This window comes from Fusarium mangiferae (assembly GCF_900044065.1).
Source record: "Fusarium mangiferae strain MRC7560 genome assembly, contig: FMAN_scaffold019, whole genome shotgun sequence".
In the NCBI taxonomy this organism is placed as follows: Eukaryota; Fungi; Ascomycota; class Sordariomycetes; order Hypocreales; family Nectriaceae; genus Fusarium; species Fusarium mangiferae.
In genome coordinates, this window is record NW_024573939.1 from 95,589 (window position 1) to 118,845 (window position 23,257).

Consider the following 23,257-nt stretch of genomic DNA (forward strand, 5'->3'; position numbering starts at 1 on the left):
AGTAGATATCTCTATTATATATAATACTTAAATTATTAGTATATAAATTACTACTACTTTAAGCCAGTTTTTTTTTATCTTTTAGAAGCTATTTTAATTATTAAAAGAGCTTTTAATAACTCTAAAGAGCCTATTTTACTATTAAATAAAGAGACCTATTTTATAATTAATAGAATAGATTATAGGAAAAAGATATATAGTAATTTATATATAATATATAATTAATGGCTTATTAATATATAATAGGAATTATATATATAAGTAAAGGCTAAAGATAAATTATTTAATTTCCTTATAATATTTAGTTTTATATCTTTTTACCTATAAGGGCTAGTTCTCCTTTTATAATAATTACATTATATAGAATATATTCTTACCTCTCTTTACTACTATCTAACCTACTAAAGGATATTCTTTATAAGCTATTATAAATACTAAAAGAACCTATATAATCCTTATAAAATATTAGTATATATATATTTATAATATATTATTTATATATTACTAATATATTATTAATATATTAATAAAAACTTAATTAAATTTAAATTTAATTTAAAGCCTTTTTTAAAATTAAAATATAAATATTTTAGGTAAAATTCACTTAAGCCTTATTAATAAAAGCTAACTTCTTTATTTTCTTAAATAATATTAAGTTATTTATTTCCTATTAGGTATATTAATACTTAATACTTAATATAAGTACCTTATATATTATTAATAAAATTTAAAGGCAATAAGTAATATATTATAAATATATTATTAATATATTAATAATCTATAATATATTTAATTATAGTTTAATAATAAAAAGAACCTTTTTATTATTCTCTTTTATTATACTTAAATAAGGCTTTTTAAGACCCTTAATTTATTTTAAATTAATATAAATTTTAAGTATTTAGCTAAGCCTAAACTATATAAAGTTATTTAGGCTTACTATAATAAAGATAATAATATAAATAAACTTAATTAATTTATTATTAATATATTACTAATATATTATATAGGTATTCCTTTTCTCTATATTATTATATATAGTAAAGATATTACTATATATTACTTTATATTTAATATTATTTTTACTTAATTATAAGAGAAATTTAATATTAATATTAAGTAGCAGTATATTTATAGCCCAGGCCTATAGGGAGTTACCGTTAATTAAGATTTTATATATATAAGTAGTATATATTAACTATATATTAGTAATACATTAATAACTTCTTATAGGTCTAAGTTAATACCTTACTTTATATATTAATCTATATAGTAAAACCTAAAAATGGTATATATAGCACTATATATACCTTTATTAAGTGTATTTTAAGTATAGTATTAGTAAGTATTTATATTATATATTAATAATATATTATTAATATATTATATTTAGGCTAGACTTATAATAAGTTAGGCAATTAGGAGAGAAGCTATAGGTCTATATATATAGCTATAATATCCCTAATAACTATAAAGAGCTTTATAATCTATAATTAGATTTATAATGCTTTAAAAATAGGTAAGTATTAATATTTATTAGCTATATATTATTAATATATTATTTATAGATTATTTAGATATCTATAATTAAGTCCTATATAAGGAATTACTAGTTATTACTGCTAGTATTTATAATATATACTCTTTAATAACTTACTTTTAATGCTATAACTTAAAGTAATATATAAATTATATTAAGTAAATATATTAAGCTTTATATAATACTTTTAAATAAAAAATAATACTTATAAATTTTATAAAGATATAATATATTATTAATCTATTATCTATATAATATTAATTAAATCTATAGAATATTATATTTTAATTTTAATAAGGATTTTTAGCTTTAAATTACTAATTAATTAGGTATTAACTTAAGCTATTAAAATATATTAGCATAAAACTAAATATAAAAAGATAATATTAAAAGAAAATATAAGATTTTTTTATTATATTATTAATAGGTTATTAATATATTATATATAAAGTTATATAGAAACTTAAGTTATTTAAGATCTCCTTATAGCTAATAGCAGTTATAAGATAGATTACTTAATATAAATTAAGTAAAATTAGTTAATTTATTTAATATTCTTAAGATATTATATATACTAACCTTAAGGCCTTTTTATATTCCTTAATATATAATAAATTATAAATATATTAATAATATATTAATAATAAAATAGGGAAGGTAATATATTTTAGCACTCTTTAACCCTATAAAGCGTTAATAAAGCTCTTAAAAGTATAATATAACTAGAGCTTAATATATAACTATAAAGGGAAAAAGCTATAATATAAAAGGCTAAAGTAAAAACTTAAAAGGCTAAAGTAAAAGCTTAAAAAGCTAAAGTAAAACTTAAGTTATATAAAATAAAAATAAAGTATAGAAGTTAATATATTAAGAATATATTAAGAATATATTATACTTTAGTAAAATTATTTATATAAAATTAAATTAATTTATATTTTTAATAATATATAAATTATATAAATTATTTAAATTTTATAATTATATATAAATCTTTTTATTATTATAAGCCTAATAAGGCTATTAAGCTTTTAACTTTTTATATAAATACTTAAATAATAATATATAAATATATTTATTAAATTTAATACTTAATAAATATATAAAATTAAATAAAATTAAATAATATTATATTTCTAATAAATAATATAGAAATACTTAATAAATATTATATAATATTTCTTTTAAGAAAAATATTAAATTAATTTAAATAGAATTTTAAGGATTAATATATTAAGAAAGTATTATAATAACTTTAATAACTTTTTATTTAATAAAATAATATCTTATAAAGATATTTAATCTTAATATATATATAATATATTAAATTACTTTTTTTTATTTTTATCTTTATCTTTATCCTTACCTTTATCTTTATTTTTATCCTCTTATTCTTACTATTTATTAAATACATTAATATAATATATTTAAACCTAACAGAACAGGTTTAGCTCTTTAATAAGGCAGGCTATCTTAAGGTTAGTTAATATATTAATAATATATTAATAAAACTTACCTTATTCTTAATACTTAATGCATTAAGTATATTTCTTTTTTATATGAAGACTAAAGGCCTTTTTTATCTTAAGGAAATAAGGCTAAAGTTTAAGTTAATTAATACATTAAATATATATTAAGTAAACTTATATTACCTTTATAGTAGCCTTTTTTATTAGTTTTATAGTAAGGAAAGTTAATAAATATATTAATAATATAGGCCTTATTTACCTTATTATTATTAGCACCTACAGGCTAGAGTTAAAGTTAGTTAATATATTAAATATATATTAAGTTAACTTATTACTAAATTATCTTTAACTAAAGTTAAATATACTTTAAGAAATTTTTAGTTATTATTACTATTAGCTAGATCCTTTATAAAGGCAAGATAGGTTATATAGAATTCTAAAAAAAGGTTAATTAATATATTAATTATATATTATATAAACTTATACTTTATAGCAATAAGGTTAAAAGCATTAATAGCTTTATAGATAGTATTAAAAATATAAAAGATATAGATATTAATAATATACTTCTTTAGGTTTTAAAGGCACTAAATAAAGTTTTAGGTATATTAATTAATATATTATTAATTTTTTATTTAAAATAAACTTATTAAAATATAAAGACCTTTATTGCTATTAATTAAAGATATATAATAGAAAATCTTAACCTAAAGGAGAATTATAATATTAATTAACTAAAGTTAAAGTTAATTAATATATTAAATATATATTAAAAGAATTTATATTATAATTAAATAGAATATTATTTTCTTAATACTTATTATTACTATTAAAGCTAGTAGTATATTTAATATAGGCAAGATAGTTATAAATAGATCTTTAGGCTTAATAAAGTATAATTAATAAATTAATAATTTATTAATTAAAGTTAAAATATTAAAATAAAAAATAGTTAATAAATTAAAAGAAAAAATCTAAAGAGAAAATTTAATATATCTATAATATATTAATAATAAATTCTATTACCTTAATTAGAAAATATAAGAGGTTAATAAAAAAAGAAATAATTAATAATAAGGATATATTAAGAAATTATTTAATAAATATATACTTTACTTTAAAGATTTTTAGTTAATTAGAATATTATAGACCTCTTTATATTAACTCTTTACTTAATATATATAAGACCTACCTTTTATTACCTACCTGCCTGGTCTTGGCATTAACTAAGTAATAGGTTAACTGCATGGTGTATGACTATTGCTGTAAAGTACGAGACGGACTTACCGCCACGTTCTAACTTCTAATTCGTTGAATAAATGTGACGGGTTTCACTAGCTCCAAAGTGTGTCTGGTCTGATCCGGTTCTGGCCACCAACGTTGAGACATATGGGCTGAAATCCGTTAGTTTAAACTTATTCCTCAATCATGTTTGTTGATCTTCCTTTCTTGGTCATGGACGATAGCAGAGACGCACTATCCATTTTAGGTAATGTTTATGCAGATGCGTTGTGATGTGATGTGATGTGATGTGATGGATTGCATCAAGCGTATGGGGGCAGGTGACTAGACGACGTGAGTCTCATTTGGAACCCTCGCATCGGCGTATTCTATTCACCCCGGATCTAGACTCCTTATCATAGGGTGTGAATAGGCTCAATCCACCAGGCTTGGCGCTTACCCAGCGAAGGTATTATTGACGCTGTGTCGTAGACATTCAGTATCTTGGCACCTGACTAGGATCATTTCTAACAGTTGTTACTTTGACTAATCTGCTGTCTATGGGTTTGTTCTTGTTCATGCATTACAGACACCCAGCAGGATGTCTAAGGCGAAACGTACCAAGCGTTCCAAGACAGGCTCACAAACCCTTGTGAGGTTGCCAAACAACCATCAATCGACCATCGACAGGCCTCAAATGTCGCTGGATACGTCTCATCTTCAGGGTCTTCGGGGAGTCGCATCACTCCTGGTCTATATACACCACCATGAGCTCTGGGCCCATAACGCCGCCTATGATACTATTGAGCGAGCCTTCGGTTATAGGCAGCGCCATCACTTTATTACCCTACCGTTTATACGTCTCGTCTTCAACGGCGGCCACTTTGCAACCGCCGTTTTCTTTGTCTTATCAGGCTATGTGTTGTCTGTAAAGCCATTGACGATCATTAATTGCCCACGAACGACGTCTTCGATTGAGAACCAGGGAAGGCTGGCGTGCTACATCTCTTTGGCTATCTTTCGAAGATGGTTCAGGTTGTTCATACCTGTATTCGTCACGACCTTCACGTACATGTAAGATAATTCCACGCCTATGCATGCAGGGTTTTGCTGACAAACGATGTATGTAGGAGCTTGCTATATATCTTCGGCCTCCACGCTTCTGGGCATAGCACTCAGGCAGCGTACAGTCTAGAGTTCAGACGATGGATGCACGAGGTTCTAAACTTCAGCTTCATCTTCGACCGAACCACTTCGCCGTGGCCCAGTTATAACGATCACCTGTGGTCCGTAGCCATCGAGTTCAAGGGCTCACTCGCCATGTATACTTGCCTCACTGTTCTTTCTCGGTCAACAATACACTACCGATTAGTGTCCTACATGTTGCTGGTCGTTTATTTCCTCTTCCTAGTCACTGATGGATGGTTCTGCGCCTTCTTCATCGCTGGCTTGTCCATACGCGACTTGGAAATCGTGTTTGGTGGTTATGTGACATCCATGATGCAAGGCAAAGCCTGGACCAGTGTCTTGCTCAAATTTCTTTTGTCCAGTTTTGGCTTGTACATGGCCGGCGTACCGACCTGTCTTTCTTCAAAGTGCTTTCGTATGAACCCAGGATGGTCTTTTTTATCACCTCTCCCAAGTTTAGTTACTTGTGACCCTAAATGGGTTCCGCTCTTCTGTGCTTCAGTCCTGTTTGTGCCACTGGTGAGACATACTTGGCTGAAAAGGCCTCTGCAGTCTTCCATCTTTCAATATTTGGGACGTAACTCATACAGTCTCTATCTTATACATGGACCTGTCCTACGTACCTTTGGGGACTCGCTATATGCATGCGTTTCCTGGCCATATGGGGATCGCAGAATGCTCCACACAAGATTCGACTCATGGGCAGGATTCCTGCCAATTACCATGAGCGGGCCGTTTGGCATGGAGGGAGCCTTTTTAGTTGTCCAAGCCATTATGTTGCCAATCTCCCTGTTTATTTCTCACTTCGTAACACATACGGTTGATGGGCCTTGCGTGCGCTTGTCCAAGATGATTGTAGATGTGTTGCTTGGGAAAGAGCAGTAATCTCGATAGAAATTGTAAGGTTTGAGAGATAGAAGGTTACATATAAATTCGACGTCACATTGTAGCCCTCTATGAAACCACATCTGGGAAACGACTTCCAGAAAATTTTCATTCCCGATAGTTTAATGCCACATAGATTGCTCACCGTCTATCTATTCAATCACGAGAACAGTCTTGACTATGATCCATTCGCGAATATTAATGATGTGCTAGTACCTTTCATGAACTTCCATTGTATCTCTTGTAAGCTTTGAGATCAGCCGTCAACTATTGACGGCTGATACCATATGGAAACGAATATTGCACATTGATTTTATCCCCGTTTCGACTCGAATCCTGATCTTCTGCTCCAGATAAGTCATATCCTCAACAAGCCAATGTCCTGGAACTGTAATTCCAACATCGACAATTAATAGACGGCCTGACTTGATGCATGTGAGACTGGCCACGTCAATAGCTCCTTTGTAGGCAGGTTCTCCCAGAACTTCGCGTACAAGATCTGAAATTGACTCTCTCATCTCGTTGCCAATACTTCGGTCAGCGAGCTCGTATAATGCTGAGATAGACAATTCAGCTGCAGGTTGTACCGCCATTAGAGAAATACATAGCCCTCCAACAAGGTCTAGCCAGGCTGTGTCTTGCATTACTCTAACTCCGAGAACTACTGCTATTATTACAATCTCTGTCAAACTATCGATGCGATGATGGATGGCATTTGATGCCAGGACGACTGACTTCCGCTCTCGAGCAATTCTTCTTGCTACATGAATGATGTAAGTAGGCTGCTGGCTCTTTCAAATAGTCGAAACATTCGTTTGGACTTACTTTCTCGATAAAGCCACTCTTTAATTGCCACTGTTGTTAAAGAGAGTCCGAGTACCAACATACTGGACATGGTCTCGTCGGCGAAAGACGGACGATCAAAGTTGCCCATGCGCACAGAAACCTGCTTGGGGGCATGAAACAAAGAAGCTGGAAGCAATCGTGCAGCGAGGCCACAGAGACTACGGTAACCCATTGTAGTGCCTCCAAGAAGGAGTGTGGCGGACATCCCCAGGGCGCCCAAGCTTTCAATCTTTCCATATCCATAAGGGAACTGCGGAGTAGCTGGCCTCAGACTCCATTTAACAGTCACAAGTGCCATGATATCTGACAAGAGATCTGTGGTACTGTGGATGGAATCAGCCATCATGGTCTTGGATTTGAGCATAAATCCGCAGACTCCTTTAAGGACTGCCATGATGAGATTTGCGTATAAGCCGACTTGGGTGACATAAACATCGTCATCATGCCTCTCGCATAGAGGGGTTTGATAAATAGCAGAAGCATCCCAAGTCTGTGGATGTTCCATGAGATATTCCATAGTAGCCAGAATTCAAATGGGACGATAGGGAGAAGTAGGTTTGTCGCGGAGCTATAAGAATTCGCTCGTGATAGAAATCGAAAAGCAGCTACTCAGTCCTATTGAGCGGAAACTGCGTCGGGATCGGTCAACCCTAAGAAAGATGACAGGGCAGAATGAAACAGGTGCGCTTCCAGGAATTCCACATGCTTATCAAGGGTTTCTTGCCCAAGCTTTGTCGGTAAACCTGCGCTAGAAATTCATGTACCAGATACTTCCCCTTACTCATTGCTAAGCTTCTCAAAGTGCCTCTTTTCCGAGACTGATAAGTGATTGGTTGGCCAGGCGGCAATCTAGCATCCGTGCGCATGCTGTACTACAGGACTAGTCTTTTCTTGTAATTCAGCGAAGTCTGGACTGCGCCTCATGGTATCGCATCGTAAATGTCTAAACTCACGGTCAGTGTACCTAGCTGCGCAGCTTCGAGACATTGCGTTGCATATGCACCATGTTTGTCACTAAGTTTTCAGCTGGAACCATTCCAAAGTTTAACCCTTTTCTACTCCCCTGTAGCCTTGGCTGCCGCTTGTCTTAGATAATTGTACGCCGTAGCCCACCGAACATTTCCCTATTTGTTGTCGGATGCGCGTCTCCACTTCCGGTTTCACAGGCCAAGAGTCCCCCCCTCTCGAAAGAAAAGAAAATGTGGGTGTCAGCAGAGCAAAATATGCAACCTGCTGTGACGGACTAATTACTGGGAGAGGATCCGTTATTGAGGAGTGTACTTAAGATAAGCAGCTAAAATCTCATGATGCGAGCTCAAAGCCTAAGCGGCCGTGGAGGGGGAGAGGAGAAGATAACGCGTCCTTTGCCAGAATTGGCATTAAGTACGTTTTGTACTTTACTAGTAAATTCAAACATAAATAGGCACCCAGACTGCCCTTCATTCAATACTACAGCAGCCCCAGAGCGTCTTGACACATTTTCTAAATACACAAGTCCAGTCCCAATATTTCTATATTGAAAATGAAGGCAACTAAATTTGTCGCCCTCCTTACTATCTTTATCAGCTCAGCCATAGCCATTAACGCTCCTGCTGTTATCCAAATGGAAGCTCTGGAAAAACGCGAGCTTGGGCCGCGTCAGGGAACTCGTATGTGTTACACTGTTTGGTCTAGAGGTACTATAACATGGACTAATGACTGAGTAGCTCCTAACTCCCCAGCTCTCTTTGAGGAGGAGGATGAGGAGGATGAGGAGTTACGAAAGCAGTAGATATATTAGACTGGCCGTTGTATATCCGGATCTTCTCATAGTAGCTATGAAAAGCTAAAGGGCTTGGTTTTAAATAATAGCTATATATCGTCCTTCCTATAGCTTGCTCGATAATATACTATAAGGATTACTTTTCTCTCCAGCCTTAAATAGTATATAAATAAAGGACAATTAAGAAAGCTTATATTAGTATAATAGTCTCTACATTTAATTAATAGCTATACTATTAGACGCTCAGCTCCCCAGAAGCATTATGGTATGTATATCCCCTCTGGGTTCCCAGCCTTTAGTAAGCTTCTCCAATCTCAGCCCAGCCTTCGTTCCCGGGCAGTCAAAGAGGAGGCCGCTATTGAGGACAACCCTGGCACGACCCTCACCCGGCCACAAAGCAGGAAACGGCAGTGCGGCAGCAACGTGACAGAAAAGCCTCCAGCGAAGGCTGCTCGCTGGTTGAACCGCACGACTGGTACCTTGATGGCGCGATTGGATGCTTAAGACACCATGGTTAAGCTATTGCAAACCCACAGAACAGTCCGCCAGAACTTGGAAGAAGCGGAAGAGAAGCATCACCAGCTCAAGCAGAAGAAAGAAGCGATAGACAGCGTCAGTGACTCAGCTCTCTCGCAGTTACAAGCATACCCCATCGGCAGAATGTACATACTACGGACAGTCGCAGCCAATATCGACGATGAAGGCATCGGTATGAACCACGACGCTATTAAAAACCTTTTGGCCAAGGAGCATGAGATTCAAGAGCTTGCTGCTGAGCTGGCGCTTGAAAGAGACACGCTAGGCAAGGACTTGCAGCGCGCTTGCGATGCTGAGCTGAAGCAAGTTGAGGACAAGGTTGAAAGGTTGAGGGAGGGGAACAGAGTTCTTCGAGCAGGTTCAAGGCCATAATGGAATCTATTGAGCCGTACGCACAGTTCAGATGATGACGTGACGCACGCAAACATTATGACGGTCCCTTACTATGCTCTCATAACTTGAGAACACGGCTGAAAGGTGAGTGCAGTCGATACAAGATACACAGCGCGTTATTGTGCAAAGGTCTTGGAGTATTTGTTCATTTATTGTTGTTTTGTGTCCTAGTAAGAAGTAAATATTAGGTCATAAACGTATTAGGTTCTAGTTTATTGAGAGTAATGATGGATATGGCTGCTTCCTAGGATGAATTTTCTTTTGTGGAGTTATATAAATATTGATCATAGAGTCACAAATCAACAGGAGAGGTCAATTTGTCTTTCAAGCAGTTGCGGATTATTTTTTATGGTCTTACACAAGATGGAGTCCTCACAGACAAGTAGAGAAATGCCACCATCTTAAGATTACCCCGTGCGTGATCGTTCTCAGTCTTATCTTATCAGCACTGACTAAAAATAAACAGAGGTGTGGGGTAGGGCCATCTTAAGATGAGTCCAAATTGGCTACCAAGACGATGAAAATGCCAGAAAATCTCAAGACGTAGTTATTTGGAAATAAATTCTCAGCGCAATAGTCTGTTATAGCTCTCTACTAGGAATCAATTTATTTGCTCATAGTATATGGTACGTATTGCAGTCGCGGTGTTACATTGACATCAGGTCACAACTCATCTTGAGATACCATCAGCCACACATACGCCACAACTTAGCCCGCATCTTAACGTTACCTACAACAGAAATAAAAGCACCTGCATACGCCTTTGGCTCCGGCGAATAGCACGGTCTGCTATCCATCATGGTCAATTGAGGAACCCTGATTGTTATGCGACAAGACCAGACGCTCACAGCCAATGTAAGTCTGCGTGATTGAGTCTCGCAAGTCTCTCATATCATATAAAAATTCACGATTCTTAAAGGATCTGGCCTTCAAATGACTATGTTGTACTCCTTGTCTCTTATACATATCGTTATCTCCAACAATCCAAGTCCCTACAGGAGATCAAGTTGAACCGTGAGACGCGGCGACTGGTCAGGTCCATCTTGTGCCAATTACTGTAAACGAACTTACGATCGGAACGCCTGGGCAAACTGCTGTTGGTGCTTAATCTTGGAGCACTCTATGGTAGGTTGTCAAACCTTGCGAATTCGCATTGATCCTGGCTGTAATTGTGAAATTGAACTTACTGATCATCTTGATACTTTTAACTTTCCTGACGTTGAGAGCTATGAGACTAGGACCGGAGGTTCTACCGTTCTTATGTATGGATGAGCCTCCGGTACTTGGGGATCAGCTCATGATGGAGATCATCCAGATAAACGTTACAGACATCATAAAGGAAGCATCAGGCGCAGTTATTGATCTAATTAGTGTTTTTATCTGCTCTGTGCTTGTTGATGGCTGCACTTTATCTGTACCACGGGTGATCACAACGCCTCACGGACCTATTGAAAGCGAGAGATTACTGCAAATAGATACCATTTCCTGTCGACTATAGTTTCAGCTAGAGGACAGTGATGAAGTCATCAATCTTTTTAAACTCTATGCGCTAGTTCAAATGCTATCTAACTTAAAACACATTCTTCTATAATTTTCCATTAAATCCCCCCAAGCACCCCTTTAAAACATTCCAGCCATCCACCTCAATTGCATTATCCAACATCACCAACCTTCTCGCTTGTTTTATATACTAATTTAGGCTCTTAGTTATAAGTCTTCGCTATAGATTCTACTAATATATACAGTTTTTACTAACCTATATATATCTAAACAAGTATATACAGTCTTTCCTATAGCTTAATATATATCAAATTATTTAATATATAGGTCTTAGTTAACTAAAAAAAACTTATAAAAATATAAAAAACTCTAAGTTTCATCGCCCGATATGCCATCAACCTTCAATACCATCCTGGCCACTTTATAGCAAGAATGACAAGCAAATTCACCACCATCTTCCATGCTTCCCCATCCGGCCAACTGTCTGGTGGACAGCTTGTTTAACTTGAGTCACGGGCTAGGGAGACTAGGATAAGCTGCATCGCGGCAAAAGAGGCTAGGTTATCATTACGTGGCAGCCCTTAGCGGGGTTGAAATTGCCATTTGTTATTGTCTTCCTGTACAGCCTCAAGGCTTTTTTCTGCACCATTGGTTGGTACTTGCTAGTCAATCACAAAAATATGACAAACAAACCACTATAGTGGGGAACATCCAATAAAAACACGACACACTACCATGCTTTCAAAGTCATTACATGCAGGCTGGTCCTTAAAATCAGGCAGTTCGTCTTTCTCCTCTAATAACCCTTTTTCTTTCAAATTTTAGAAATTATTCTATAATCGAAAATGGATCCAGCTTCATTAGCCATAGGCGTCATTCCGCTAGTAATACAACTAGTACAAACGGCAAAGTCAATCAGAGACCTGGCTACAGTTTATAAATCAGCAGAAACGCAGCTAAAGAGTCTTCTAAACAAGCTCGATTATATCGAAACCATTTGTACTTGTCTCAATGAACTTCTTCCAGGGCTTGAGGATGATTGTCAATCCGGAGAACCTTCTGCGAAAACTCTTTTCAGCAGTCTATACCGCATAATCTCCGCCTGCTATGAGAAAGCGTCGTGCATTCACCGGATTCTTGTTGTCATTTATGCCAAGCAGAAGCCAAGCCGGAACCCGCTCAAAACTATTGGCTCCCGGCTTTTGCGTTACAGGGACCAGGTACAGGATTGCACTGATGAGCTGGATGGTTTACTCTCTTTGCTTCAGTTGCAGATAACATCAGTGACTTTGTAAGGAAAATCTTGGCCCAAGTGAAGTATATATTGACGATATAGGGCAACGAGGATAAGAACACCTCGGAAGATAGTAGGACCGTCCTTCGCTACAACAGGTTTGGCAAAGACATCTGCAAGAACATCTTCGGAGGCGGCTCTCGAGTCGTCTCGATTGCTTTGCTCTAGGAGGCATAGGTCCCAGGTTACTACCGAGACTTGGAGGCAATGCTGGGAGGGAGTGGCCTTCGTTCAGAGGACAAAAGAACAGACCAAGAGCACCATACTAACAAGCCCCGAATTTTCTATAATCCAGAACGACTCCACCGTCACCTTGGGCATATCGTTGTTGGACTGGCATGTGAAATTCTCAATGCGACAAGGAGCGCTTTCCCCCTCCGCCTTCTCATTTCAACTCCCTCGCGTTATTTCTGTCTGTAATAAAGGAAGTCTATTCGAGAGAGGGATTGAACAGGCATTCTTGAAAGACAACCTTGAAAAGGTTCAAGAGCTCTTTAGAGAGGGCATACTTACCCCTGCTACGATTTTATCGACTTTTGATTACAATCCAGATAAAGAAACATCCCTATTAGGTGTAAGATCCCCTTTCAGTTGTCAAACGATCGGCCTTCTGATACGTAAGCAGTTAGCGGTCCTCACAAGAGCGAGCCGTCTCCTTGAGTTTCTCACGAATCAAACTTCAGACATTTTTACTAGGTAAATAGGAGGACGATGCTGTTCTTTTGAGATGAGTACTGACTTTCTAGGTCTCATCTGTGCAGTCCATCTTTTAGCTACTTACTGAATCGTGCTGAAGATGCGACACAAGTCATTGAATATATCAACCTACGGAAAGATTTCATTACTCCTGGAGAGTTTGGCCAGATTTTAACAGCATTTCGAATACCTTCCAATACGAGGCTATGTATAGAAGCCTGTCGACAATATTTCGTCAACGATTGGGAACCTTTCAATGACGCTGTTTGGGAATACATCAAAGATCATTTCAAGCGTCTCAAAATCGGACATGTGAAGGGATGGGCAGCTTTAGTGGCTGACGCTATCTCTCGAGGCTTGAATGTCCATCAGCGCCCTTCACTGCCAAGGTTGGATGGTGTTTTTGTAGGAATACTACATTATCATAATGATAGTAGCTCCATTCTGACCCAAATGCATTACTGGATAGACATGCTGGAACTAGCCGGTGTCAACACGGATGATCATGTCAGGTTCGAAACTGAGTTTTGCTTTGCGACTTGGGAGGAAGACCCACCTTGGATCAAGATGGACTCTTCTACCTCGAATTACAGACGAGTCCTGACTATGGTGGAGTCGAGAGGTAGGCAACTTCCATGTTGGGTTCAGACAGCAGAAAACGAGTGCTCTACCAGGAATTTGTTGAACGAGTTCCAACACTTTATGACTCCAGTTACATTCTTTAGTTGTTATATGACTACAGGGAAATGCATCAAACAGTATCAAGCCTGGAAGAAAGGGCAGATCTGGGATTTTGTCCATTACGAAGAGAAGGCCTCGGACGGATGGCCATTTTGGTATCCGTTGCAACAATATCCGTTACACGAAGGTAGCAAAGAAGATATCGACTGGCTGAAACGTGAAGTGGCGCTTATGGAGAATCGTTTTGAGCGGAAGCAGAATCGCAAATGGCGTAAGGCAGGACGTCAAGAAGGGTTCAGGAAATCAAGAGTTATTCCAGGTAGCTGGATATAAGAGATTGGTGTTCAATTACTATAGTCATATTTAGTTTAATTCTTCGCGCTGGGGGATATCATCTAAACTTATCTCATTACTAGATATCGTTCCTGTTCCTAATAGACCAGTCGTGTTCTGGCATGATGTTCGTTGCAGGTAAATCAGTCTCGAGGTCATGATGCCATATGAACCCCCTTTTAATGGCGACAGATCTTTCTCTCAAGGGCCGCTTCACCTGTTTGACGGTGGTGGCTCTGGCTTAGCGGATCTGTAGTATATCCTTTCACACCGAGGTTCACACTTATAGAGTGACGCAGCACAGGTTCCTGCTTTCCTTATAGTATGCAAGTCAGCGTTAGTGCAAGGGTTGAATCTTCTCGGTTCTGACGTATCCTGTCTTTGCTGAACGGGGCCATCTGATGCTGCATCTGACACGATGTGTTTGTAATACTTGGACCTGATTGGTTCAGTAAACCCGCATCTTCTGTCATCCTACAGGGATAGGATGGGGATTCAAGGTGATGTTCAGTATGAGCCTTCTACCATATTCCTACCTCACCAGCGATTCCGGGTTGCTAGCTAATGCGACATCTTGGTTTATTCTCAACGCGTTTCCTTGCTTTACTTTTTTTTCGCCATCTATCCCCCTATATTTATTATTCTACTAGTATCTCTTTTATGTCCTTCTATTGTACTGATCCTCTCATTCTTTATTAGTGTACCAAGTGTCCATCGCATACCCCGCCCGCGTCTTCATGCTTCGCCTTTGATTTCCCGTGATGCTAAACTTCAACGCGGCTTCAAAAGCTCGCTTGACCATCCTCACACGATCGCGACGCGATATCTTCTCCCTCTGTCAATAAACAGAAAGATGAATGTTCATTCGGCTCCCTCCCTCCAACCTAATATTTCGCCGGCTCGCGAAATCTATGCCATACGATCGAATACGTCGACGAGTCAAGAGCTCTGCCCGCATTCGTCGCCAATACCACAAGTTGCCGATTTAGAAGCTTCCCTCAATCACTGTACATGTCTCCAAGTGAGGGCCCAGCTGTCGTCTCTTGAAGGAGAGCACCGCCATTAGGACTACCGTATGGCCTTGGAGACTCGACGCGTTGTCTTCCGGCCAGCGGGCGCAACAACGATTGATACCAACACTGTCGGAAGACCGACCGTCTGTATTCCTTATGCCCACGTCTCCCCTACGAGGTGATCCGATCGATGTACCCGAGAAACCGCGTTCCGATACGCTCGCTTCGAGTTGGAACTCGAGCTCGCGCAACCACGAACATGTTCCCTAACGCATGCTGTATCCTCTGACCCTAAGGGCGACTTGCAATACCCCTCTATACGACGGCCATGCCCTTCCGTCTATTGCTGCATGCGCGTCTCAGGCTGAATCTTGTTTATTACATGGCTGCGCCCTTGTTGATGCTTCAGAATTCACAACGTGAGTACACCGGAGACCTGCCCGATTCAAAATAAGCTGTCAGTCGAAGCCTTTGCTGTTGATTATGTTGACGCAATCACGTAACACCAGCATTTGACCCGGGGCTATTGAGGACGCCCTCAGGTCCTCACCACGAATACTACACAGCCTCTTGCTGGTGGGCTTGCCGCGGACTCTTGTCGCATTTCCGCCAGATCGTGTATCAATTATATTGGAGAGGGCGGTCTACTGACGCCCGCTGTAAAAGTATGAGACTAGTGCGACCTCCTAGAAAATCCCTGTTGGCTGCTCCAAAACGCTTGTGTAAAGAAGCTCAAGCATGAACAAGGCTGAGACGTCAGTGTCCATGGTAAGTATTATGTGCCGAAGACGTAATTGCAGTTGCCTCATGACTCGATAGATGTTTGTGTCAGTGCACTCTCAACTAATCCATGTGTCTCTTTATGAACCTACCAGCCATTATTTGCGCTCCATGGAGGTGCGTAAATAAGATCGCATTAAGGTATATTAAAGTCTCATATATGTAATCTACATACCCTACCTAAGCCAACCAGTCTGTACTGCCTGCTATATATTGCCTCTACCTATTATGGCAGTCTCTATAGTTTATTATAAACCCAATTGAAACTGACAGCTAAACATTCATTCATATTTGGACTTAAAAGCCAGACCTTATTGAGGCGGTTGGATATTCGGATACTTGCATGTTTGGATATAGACAGATCCTACCTATAATACCATCCTACCGGTCTAAGTATTTTTAGCCTGCCAAGAACGCGTAAAAATGTACCGGCTGTTCGCTTTATGTCATCTGCCATTATCGGCGAAAGTCAGAAAGCGAGGCCGAGAGTCAACCTCCGATTCCTTGATCACCGAGGCGCTACAGCCTCATTAAGCGGGATTGTGGAGAGACGCCGACTAAACATGACTTCATCGCACTCGGACATCCGTTCATACCGGCCTGACTCGTAAAGGACCGGTGACTCTGAACGATATTGCGATAAGAATGTCGCCACGAGTTTATACATACCTATATTACCAGAGCACCCAACCTTTACAGAAAATGCTTCACAGTAGACTCAAGCATCTAACTAGCATAAGAAACATAATCACAATTCGAGACAGTTCGGCTTACTTCATCCTCAAGCTTAAAATCATGGAAGCACTCAAAGCACGATTCCCCGACTTGGCCTTCTGCCCCCCTCGGAAACCAACTGGGTTTAATCCCGCTACAATTCACTTCCCTATTGGCCACGTCGAAGCGGAAGGGCGGCGCCCCTTCACCGTGGAGTCTGTCTTCGCCAGGGACGTGGAAGTACTAATGCGTGACGGCATCAACATCTACTCTGATGCGTTTCGGCCCGCGAGCTCAAGTGATCCGGGTGGCCAGGTTCCTGTGATTATAGCATCGAGCCCTTATGGAAAAGATAGTAGTATACTTTTCATCTCACACATTCATGCGGATTACAAACAGCTCATTGATACAGAGGGCCACTCATACGATTACCTGGGACCGTTCCGCTGTGGTCTCAAGCAAGATCAAACTTCCGGGAACGAAAGGTTCGAGGCTCCTGATCCAGTCGATTGGTGTGCTAGAGGCTATGCCGTCATCAACCCTGACGCTCGAGGCGCTAGGTTCTCTAAAGGAGATATCGCCCAGTAGGGAGATCAAGAAGCCTTCAACTTGCACAACCTTATTGACTGGGTTTCCAAGTACCCATAGTGTAATGGATGTTTTAGTACCGCTGGAAACTCTTGGCTTACTATCGCACAGATTAATGTGGCTGCTCGAAATCCTTATCCGGCTTTGAAGGCAATTGCGCCATGGGAGGCTGCGACTGACAGATGTAACAATTTTATAGCCCAAAGTGGCATTCCCCGTAGCAGATTCATAAAGAACTTGTATCAGATAATGACTAGTGATAGGGGAGCAGAAGACGGTGGTGCCAAGGTTGAGAAACGACCGCTTTGACGAGTACTGGGCGACCAAGGCCATTCCAGTCAAAAGTATTGACCTACCAATGTATCTCACGGCGTTTTAGTCCACCTGTCTTCACTCTCACGGATCGTTTGGGACTTTCTCCAAGGCAAAGTCCACTCAGAAGTGGCTTCAGGCTCATCATACGCAAGAATGTAAGCTGTCCTCAAGAACTTACGACGCATCTGACTGATGACTTTAGGGCACGACGTGTATCGCAAGAATAACGACGAGCTCCAGAAGTATTTCGACAGGTATTGCAAAGGAATCTCGAATGATTGGGAGCAGACACAAGGCTTCGACTGTCCCTTCTTGGCTTCGATGGCAGTCCGGCAAAGACTATCGTGGAGCGCGTGGAGGTCGCTTTTCCGGTCCCGGGAACCGAGTATCGCACATTTTTCCTCGATGCTACGACTTTGACGTTGTCACTCGAGAAGTCAGCAGCTGAATCAAACACAAGTTATGAAGCGCATCATCCGACTCACTACACAGACTTCAGCGTTCGTTTTCACGAGTATATAGAGGTTTCTGGATATCCTGTGGTCAAGTTATGAATATCGTGTGACGAGCACGACGACATGGACGTGAATATACAGATTCGGAAGATTAACGCCAATAGAAAACTACTTACCAGCCTCAACTACCTATGCCCTGTACCAGCCGAGGAGGTCGCTAATACGAATATCGCCAAGTTTCTTAGTTGCGATAGGATATTAAGGGCTAGCCATCGAGTTTTAATAGAGATTATAGACAGGCTTCTAAAGTATAAGTATAATTAATCTGAAAAATTCTTCTAGGAATTACTATAGATCTTGAGATTTCTTTATAGCTTATTAATATAGATAGTCTTTAAAAGTAATAAGGGAATTATTTTAAGGGTTATTAAATAAAAATTTAAATTACTAAAGCTTAAGGTTTTTAAAAATAAGAAACCTATAAATAATAATATTAAAAGGCATTAAATATATATAAATAAATAGTAAGATAGTTATTTAAAATTACCTATTATTATTAATTATAAATAAAATATTTTAGCTAATTACTTAAAGTTATTTAATTATATAAATTTAAAATTAATTAATTAATTTTTATTTATAGATTATTTTATTTATAAGTAATATTAATTTAATTTTTAATTTAATATTTTATTTAACTATAAATAAAATTAATATTTTTTTTTAAATTACTTAAGTATTTTAAGTTAATAATTATAGCTAAAAAAATTAATTTAAGTATTATTTTTAATTAAATAAGTATTTAAGTTTAATAAAATTATATAATAAATAATAATAAATAATATATAAATTAATTCTTTTAGATAATATTTTATTAAAATAATACTAATAAATAAATTTAAAATAAACAAAGTTTAGCCTTAAGTTAATAAATAATTAATATTAAATATTAATAATAGCCTAACTATTAGTTCAGTAGAGGTTTAAACAAAACATTCTAGCCATCCACCTCAATTGCATCACCCAACAACACCAAGCTTCTCGCTTCCTCCTTACTCATCACTTGGGGTGGTATTGAGCCATCTGCTCCTCCGTAACAGTAGCTGCCCATTTTGTCATGACGTCTACCATCTTTGGGCATTCGCATGACATTAGAATAGTCGATAGAACAAGCATCGTGTTAGTATCGGTATCGTTTTCGTCAAGTCTCGTCACGTCCTGATCGTGGAATTGCTCTCCAGTAGTTATTCGAGTATCGTCGTGTGCGTGGTAGAGAAACTCCCAATTCTGGATAAGGTGTGCCTCCAGGCGCCCAGCGCTCCCAGTCCAGGCCACGGGTCTCCCGACAGGCACTGTCAAGTCGCAGTGCTGATGAGACACGCGAATACATTTTCGCCAGGCAAACACCGCGTTGATGTGTGACAGACGAGGGGTGTAGTGAGGGGCCACGATCCGTGCGAGATGGTCACAGGCCAGAGAAGGCCCTACGCCTCCGACTCCTTCAACCTGGACCGATACACCGATGACAGGAAGGTCGCGCAGGTTGAGGGGAAACATTGCAGAGCTCCCGTCAACGAAGAGCATGTCTGTTTCTGGGTTGCACAGACCGACATTCGAGTTGCCCTCTGATGCATCGATGTCCAGAAAGCGATTCTGTCCTTCGTCATTCTGAACGAGCTGTCGAATACACCGGCGCGGAAATTCGCGAAAGAATGAGAGCATGATTCTTCGACTGTCTCTGCATACACTGAGGCCAGCGGGTGGCTGTGGGGATTCAATGGTCTGACGCCAACGGTAGATAGGTCGCTCCAGGTACAGCGGCTCGAGGCCTTCCAGACCTGGCCGGTCTCCAGGCTCGGGCTCGCACCACTCATCGTAGCTGGACTGGATCTCGATAAATACTCGGTGCATCCTGAACTCGGGGAGGGTGAGGCGCCAGATTTTCTCCTGCAACTCTTCGGGGATGCCAAGTAAATGACGAGGAGGAGTTACCGCAGGTGGAGTTTGTGGAGGAGAGGGAGGAGGGAGTAAGTTTGTGATAGGGAGCGACATTGTGAGATTTTCGCAAGATCCAACTCTGGATCACAACTTTGCAAGACCTGGAAGCACAGGGCTGACAAGCAGCATGGCGAGTTCTTTTCCTCCTGGTGCCAGGCATCACACAGCTTACGAACCGCAAATTGCATGGGAACTGGGCTGCACGCTACCGCGATTGATCCTGCACTCTCTTCCATATTGATGATGCCCGTAAAAGGCAGCATCACCCTTCAATCTCGGTAACTCAACTTAACTAGCCCATAACAGCTACACTGCAAGCTAGCTTGGCTGTGTTGCATGAGATGATACAGTTTGCTTTACTTTTTCGCGGAGATATAATCACCCCACTTTGGCTCACTGGCAGGTCGGGACGTCTGTCTCAGCCTTGTGCTACATGTTATGAAAGTTAAGGCAAAGTGGTGTGTTTTACTCTAGGATTCGCTGCGGGAGGCACAACCAGGCTGCCGTAGAGATCTTATTTGGGAGTACAGCAGACCAGGATGCACGAGGTTGGTAAATGGAGTCGTTGACGGAGTGACTCTAAGACAATGCTGAAACATTGATCAGCACCTTTGGCACTGCCTTTGACATTTTGATTGTTGTGCGAATCTCTCAAACGTCACGATCTTATGGGTGATGTATCACCGTAGCTGCCTACTTGTGCCTAGCATTGGCGCCGCCGATGAACTGCACGGTGCAGCTCCTCCTGAATCGCGAAAGACTCATTTTTTTCACCTGGGCTTTGCCAACCGCGATTTTTCTTATAGTGGCTACAAGCTACCTACAAGAAGGCATGGGTTTCAACCATCGATATCAGAGGAATTTGCCGTGTCTTGCCTTCATGTATGTAAATTGGGAGTGTTTCAACTCCACTGGCGACTTCAACTACTACGTCGTGGTACTGCATTCCTCATTGCAGAATCTGGATAAGTTGGCGCTGTGCTTGCACAACTCGATCTATGCTTGTGTCAGGGCATTTATATCTCAGATCCTGTGTGCCAGAAACACGCAACCGTCGACGCGAGATCTCGTATTCGGTCGAGAGCCTGGTTTTGAGCCTTGTGTAACACACCATGTCGCAGATTGAGAGAGAGCCAGTGAGGGAAATGTCGGTGTGCAAGGCTATGTTGAAGTCGCGATGACTTGAATGCTCCGAAATTCGCATTTTACGATCGTCACTGGCAACGTAATGAGTATTCGGACTGTATTCACGGAAACAGGTCTAATATACATCGCGAAAGGCGCAAGAGTGGGAAACCAAGACAGGGAAATAGTGGATCAGTCAAAGAGGACCAGTCTTGCCACCAAATGATACATGGCAGTGCATGTCTTCTCACGTACTGTGTCTTTCTGATGATCAGCCAGCTCCGGCACCCTTGTTGGCGCCATCATGCCAAGTGGAGGATGTGATTCGTTGGTAAACTCACATTGTCTCAGCCAACACATCTCGCGCCGGCGCAAACACTCCATGCAATTCTGCAAATTTGTCTTTCTACTGAAACAAGCCGCTGGAGGTTGACGTGGCTGATCCCGCACATGCACCAAAATATCTCCTTGGTGATATTTGTGTGGCCAACATTGCTTTCAACCAGTAGCTGGGCTCCTCATGACTGTACCGCGCGGGTACGGGAAACCCGACACGCAGTCCAGGGAGAGAGATCTCATGATGTCAATTGAAGTGATGGGAATAGCCTAGCAAGGCATTTTGCGTTCTGCTGGGTTTTCATTGATTCGCCTTTTGAGTCGTAGGTTTTCTGCCTAACGCAACACGATCTTCCCAATTGATGTTGAGTATCAGTTTCCTGCGCTAACCTGGGGTCTCTGCCCCACGCATTTAATTCTGGAACCATCGTTGTTGACATCAGCGCTCAACCATCCTGCATGATATGAGATTGTTTCTGATGCTGGAAGCAATTATTATGGATTGGTTCGATCTGCACGTATACTTTTCTTTTAATTATAACCCTGAAGAAAATTGACCTAATTGACTTGGCGGTGCTAATGGCCATATCAGTGCAGGCTGATAAGCTATCGATAAGCCCCAATTCGCGTGACCTGTTGATTTCATCTTAGCACTAAATCTCGCTTGGTTGAAGTAGGTTCAGGGTAGCTTGCACCTATTACTTGACATCTGCATTATTTTAAGACCAAGGTTGGCAGAAAGCATTATCTGCAATGCTTAAAAGTAATTGATAATTAATATTCTTATTGATTATCTGCAATGTTAAAGATATAATAATACAGTAGCTGGCATATAGATACTAGTTGTTTTCTACATTTATAAAATTTCCCAGCAATGACATTTCCATTGCTGTAAGACACTGCGACAAAAAAGACAATTATGTTCTGGAAGCATACCTTGAACCCATCTACCGGTCAGTTATAGAGCTCTTGTCAGCTTGGAAGTATTGGAAGCTGGCAAAGTTAGGATGCCAGGACTGCAGTTCAGGATGCAACACGCTGACGAATTTGCAAAACCAACAGGTTGACTTGCTCCCTGTCTTACTGAGGCAGCCACTAGAGGCCTTGTCAATTGCATCCCATCTCACTTAGGTCTACGGAATTGGCATGTAGGCTTTTATCTCTATGTCAGTCACTGGGTTTCTTTACCTACACCATGAGAGGTGAGGTGCGAGAGCACGGGGCATTAAGCCACCCTTTCGACAGGCAATGGCGTTGTGCTCTTGAGGGGTTGAACATGATGTTCAATTTCCTACAAGTTAGCCTCGAAGTAATTAAATGCATTGCATTATCTATAAGCTAATGCTGGATACTGACAGTGTCAGCCAGACATTACCGAAGTCTATTGTTTACATAATTTCTTAAACAAAAACATGGCATTAAAACGAAAGCCTCACAGAGGTCAACGGATATTGATCAGAGCCGTATACTTCAAAAGAGACTCATCAGCGGACTGCAGTGTTGAGCTAGGTTGAGTGCCGAGCTTCTTTATATTGAGTCAGATGTCATGAGTAGCGCACAGTTGAGAAGGCCCGGGGTTGTGTTGTTGTAG

The 23,257-nt window shown here is 39.4% G+C and overlaps 6 protein-coding genes across 6 annotated transcripts; 4 read left to right on the forward strand and 2 right to left on the reverse strand.

Moving 5' to 3' along the window:
* Window positions 1-4,828: 4,828 nt before the first annotated feature.
* On the forward strand, window positions 4,829-6,300 carry FMAN_15261 (uncharacterized protein; the record flags this gene model as incomplete). Its single annotated transcript, XM_041824844.1, has 2 exons — window positions 4,829-5,301; window positions 5,358-6,300. The coding sequence occupies 2 exons, from the start codon at window positions 4,829-4,831 to the stop codon at window positions 6,298-6,300; spliced, it is 1,416 nt and encodes a 471-aa protein (XP_041690284.1).
* A 263-nt stretch (window positions 6,301-6,563) lies between these two features.
* On the reverse strand, window positions 6,564-7,663 carry FMAN_15262 (uncharacterized protein; the record flags this gene model as incomplete). Its single annotated transcript, XM_041824846.1, has 2 exons — window positions 6,564-7,060; window positions 7,126-7,663. The coding sequence occupies 2 exons, from the start codon at window positions 7,661-7,663 to the stop codon at window positions 6,564-6,566; spliced, it is 1,035 nt and encodes a 344-aa protein (XP_041690285.1).
* Window positions 7,664-8,668: 1,005 nt separating this feature from the next.
* FMAN_15263 (uncharacterized protein) lies at window positions 8,669-8,917 on the forward strand (the record flags this gene model as incomplete). Its single annotated transcript, XM_041824847.1, has 2 exons — window positions 8,669-8,795; window positions 8,853-8,917. The coding sequence occupies 2 exons, from the start codon at window positions 8,669-8,671 to the stop codon at window positions 8,915-8,917; spliced, it is 192 nt and encodes a 63-aa protein (XP_041690286.1).
* Window positions 8,918-12,183: 3,266 nt separating this feature from the next.
* On the forward strand, window positions 12,184-14,342 carry FMAN_15264 (uncharacterized protein; the record flags this gene model as incomplete). The annotated part of the gene is made up of 3 exons (XM_041824848.1): window positions 12,184-12,629; window positions 12,675-13,328; window positions 13,379-14,342. The coding sequence occupies 3 exons, from the start codon at window positions 12,184-12,186 to the stop codon at window positions 14,340-14,342; spliced, it is 2,064 nt and encodes a 687-aa protein (XP_041690287.1).
* Window positions 14,343-16,930: 2,588 nt separating this feature from the next.
* Window positions 16,931-17,437, forward strand: FMAN_15265 (uncharacterized protein; the record flags this gene model as incomplete). Its single annotated transcript, XM_041824849.1, has 1 exon — window positions 16,931-17,437. The coding sequence occupies one exon, from the start codon at window positions 16,931-16,933 to the stop codon at window positions 17,435-17,437; it is 507 nt and encodes a 168-aa protein (XP_041690288.1).
* Window positions 17,438-19,266: 1,829 nt separating this feature from the next.
* FMAN_15266 (uncharacterized protein) lies at window positions 19,267-20,259 on the reverse strand (the record flags this gene model as incomplete). The annotated part of the gene is made up of 1 exon (XM_041824850.1): window positions 19,267-20,259. The coding sequence occupies one exon, from the start codon at window positions 20,257-20,259 to the stop codon at window positions 19,267-19,269; it is 993 nt and encodes a 330-aa protein (XP_041690289.1).
* Between the last annotated feature and the right edge of the window lie 2,998 nt (window positions 20,260-23,257).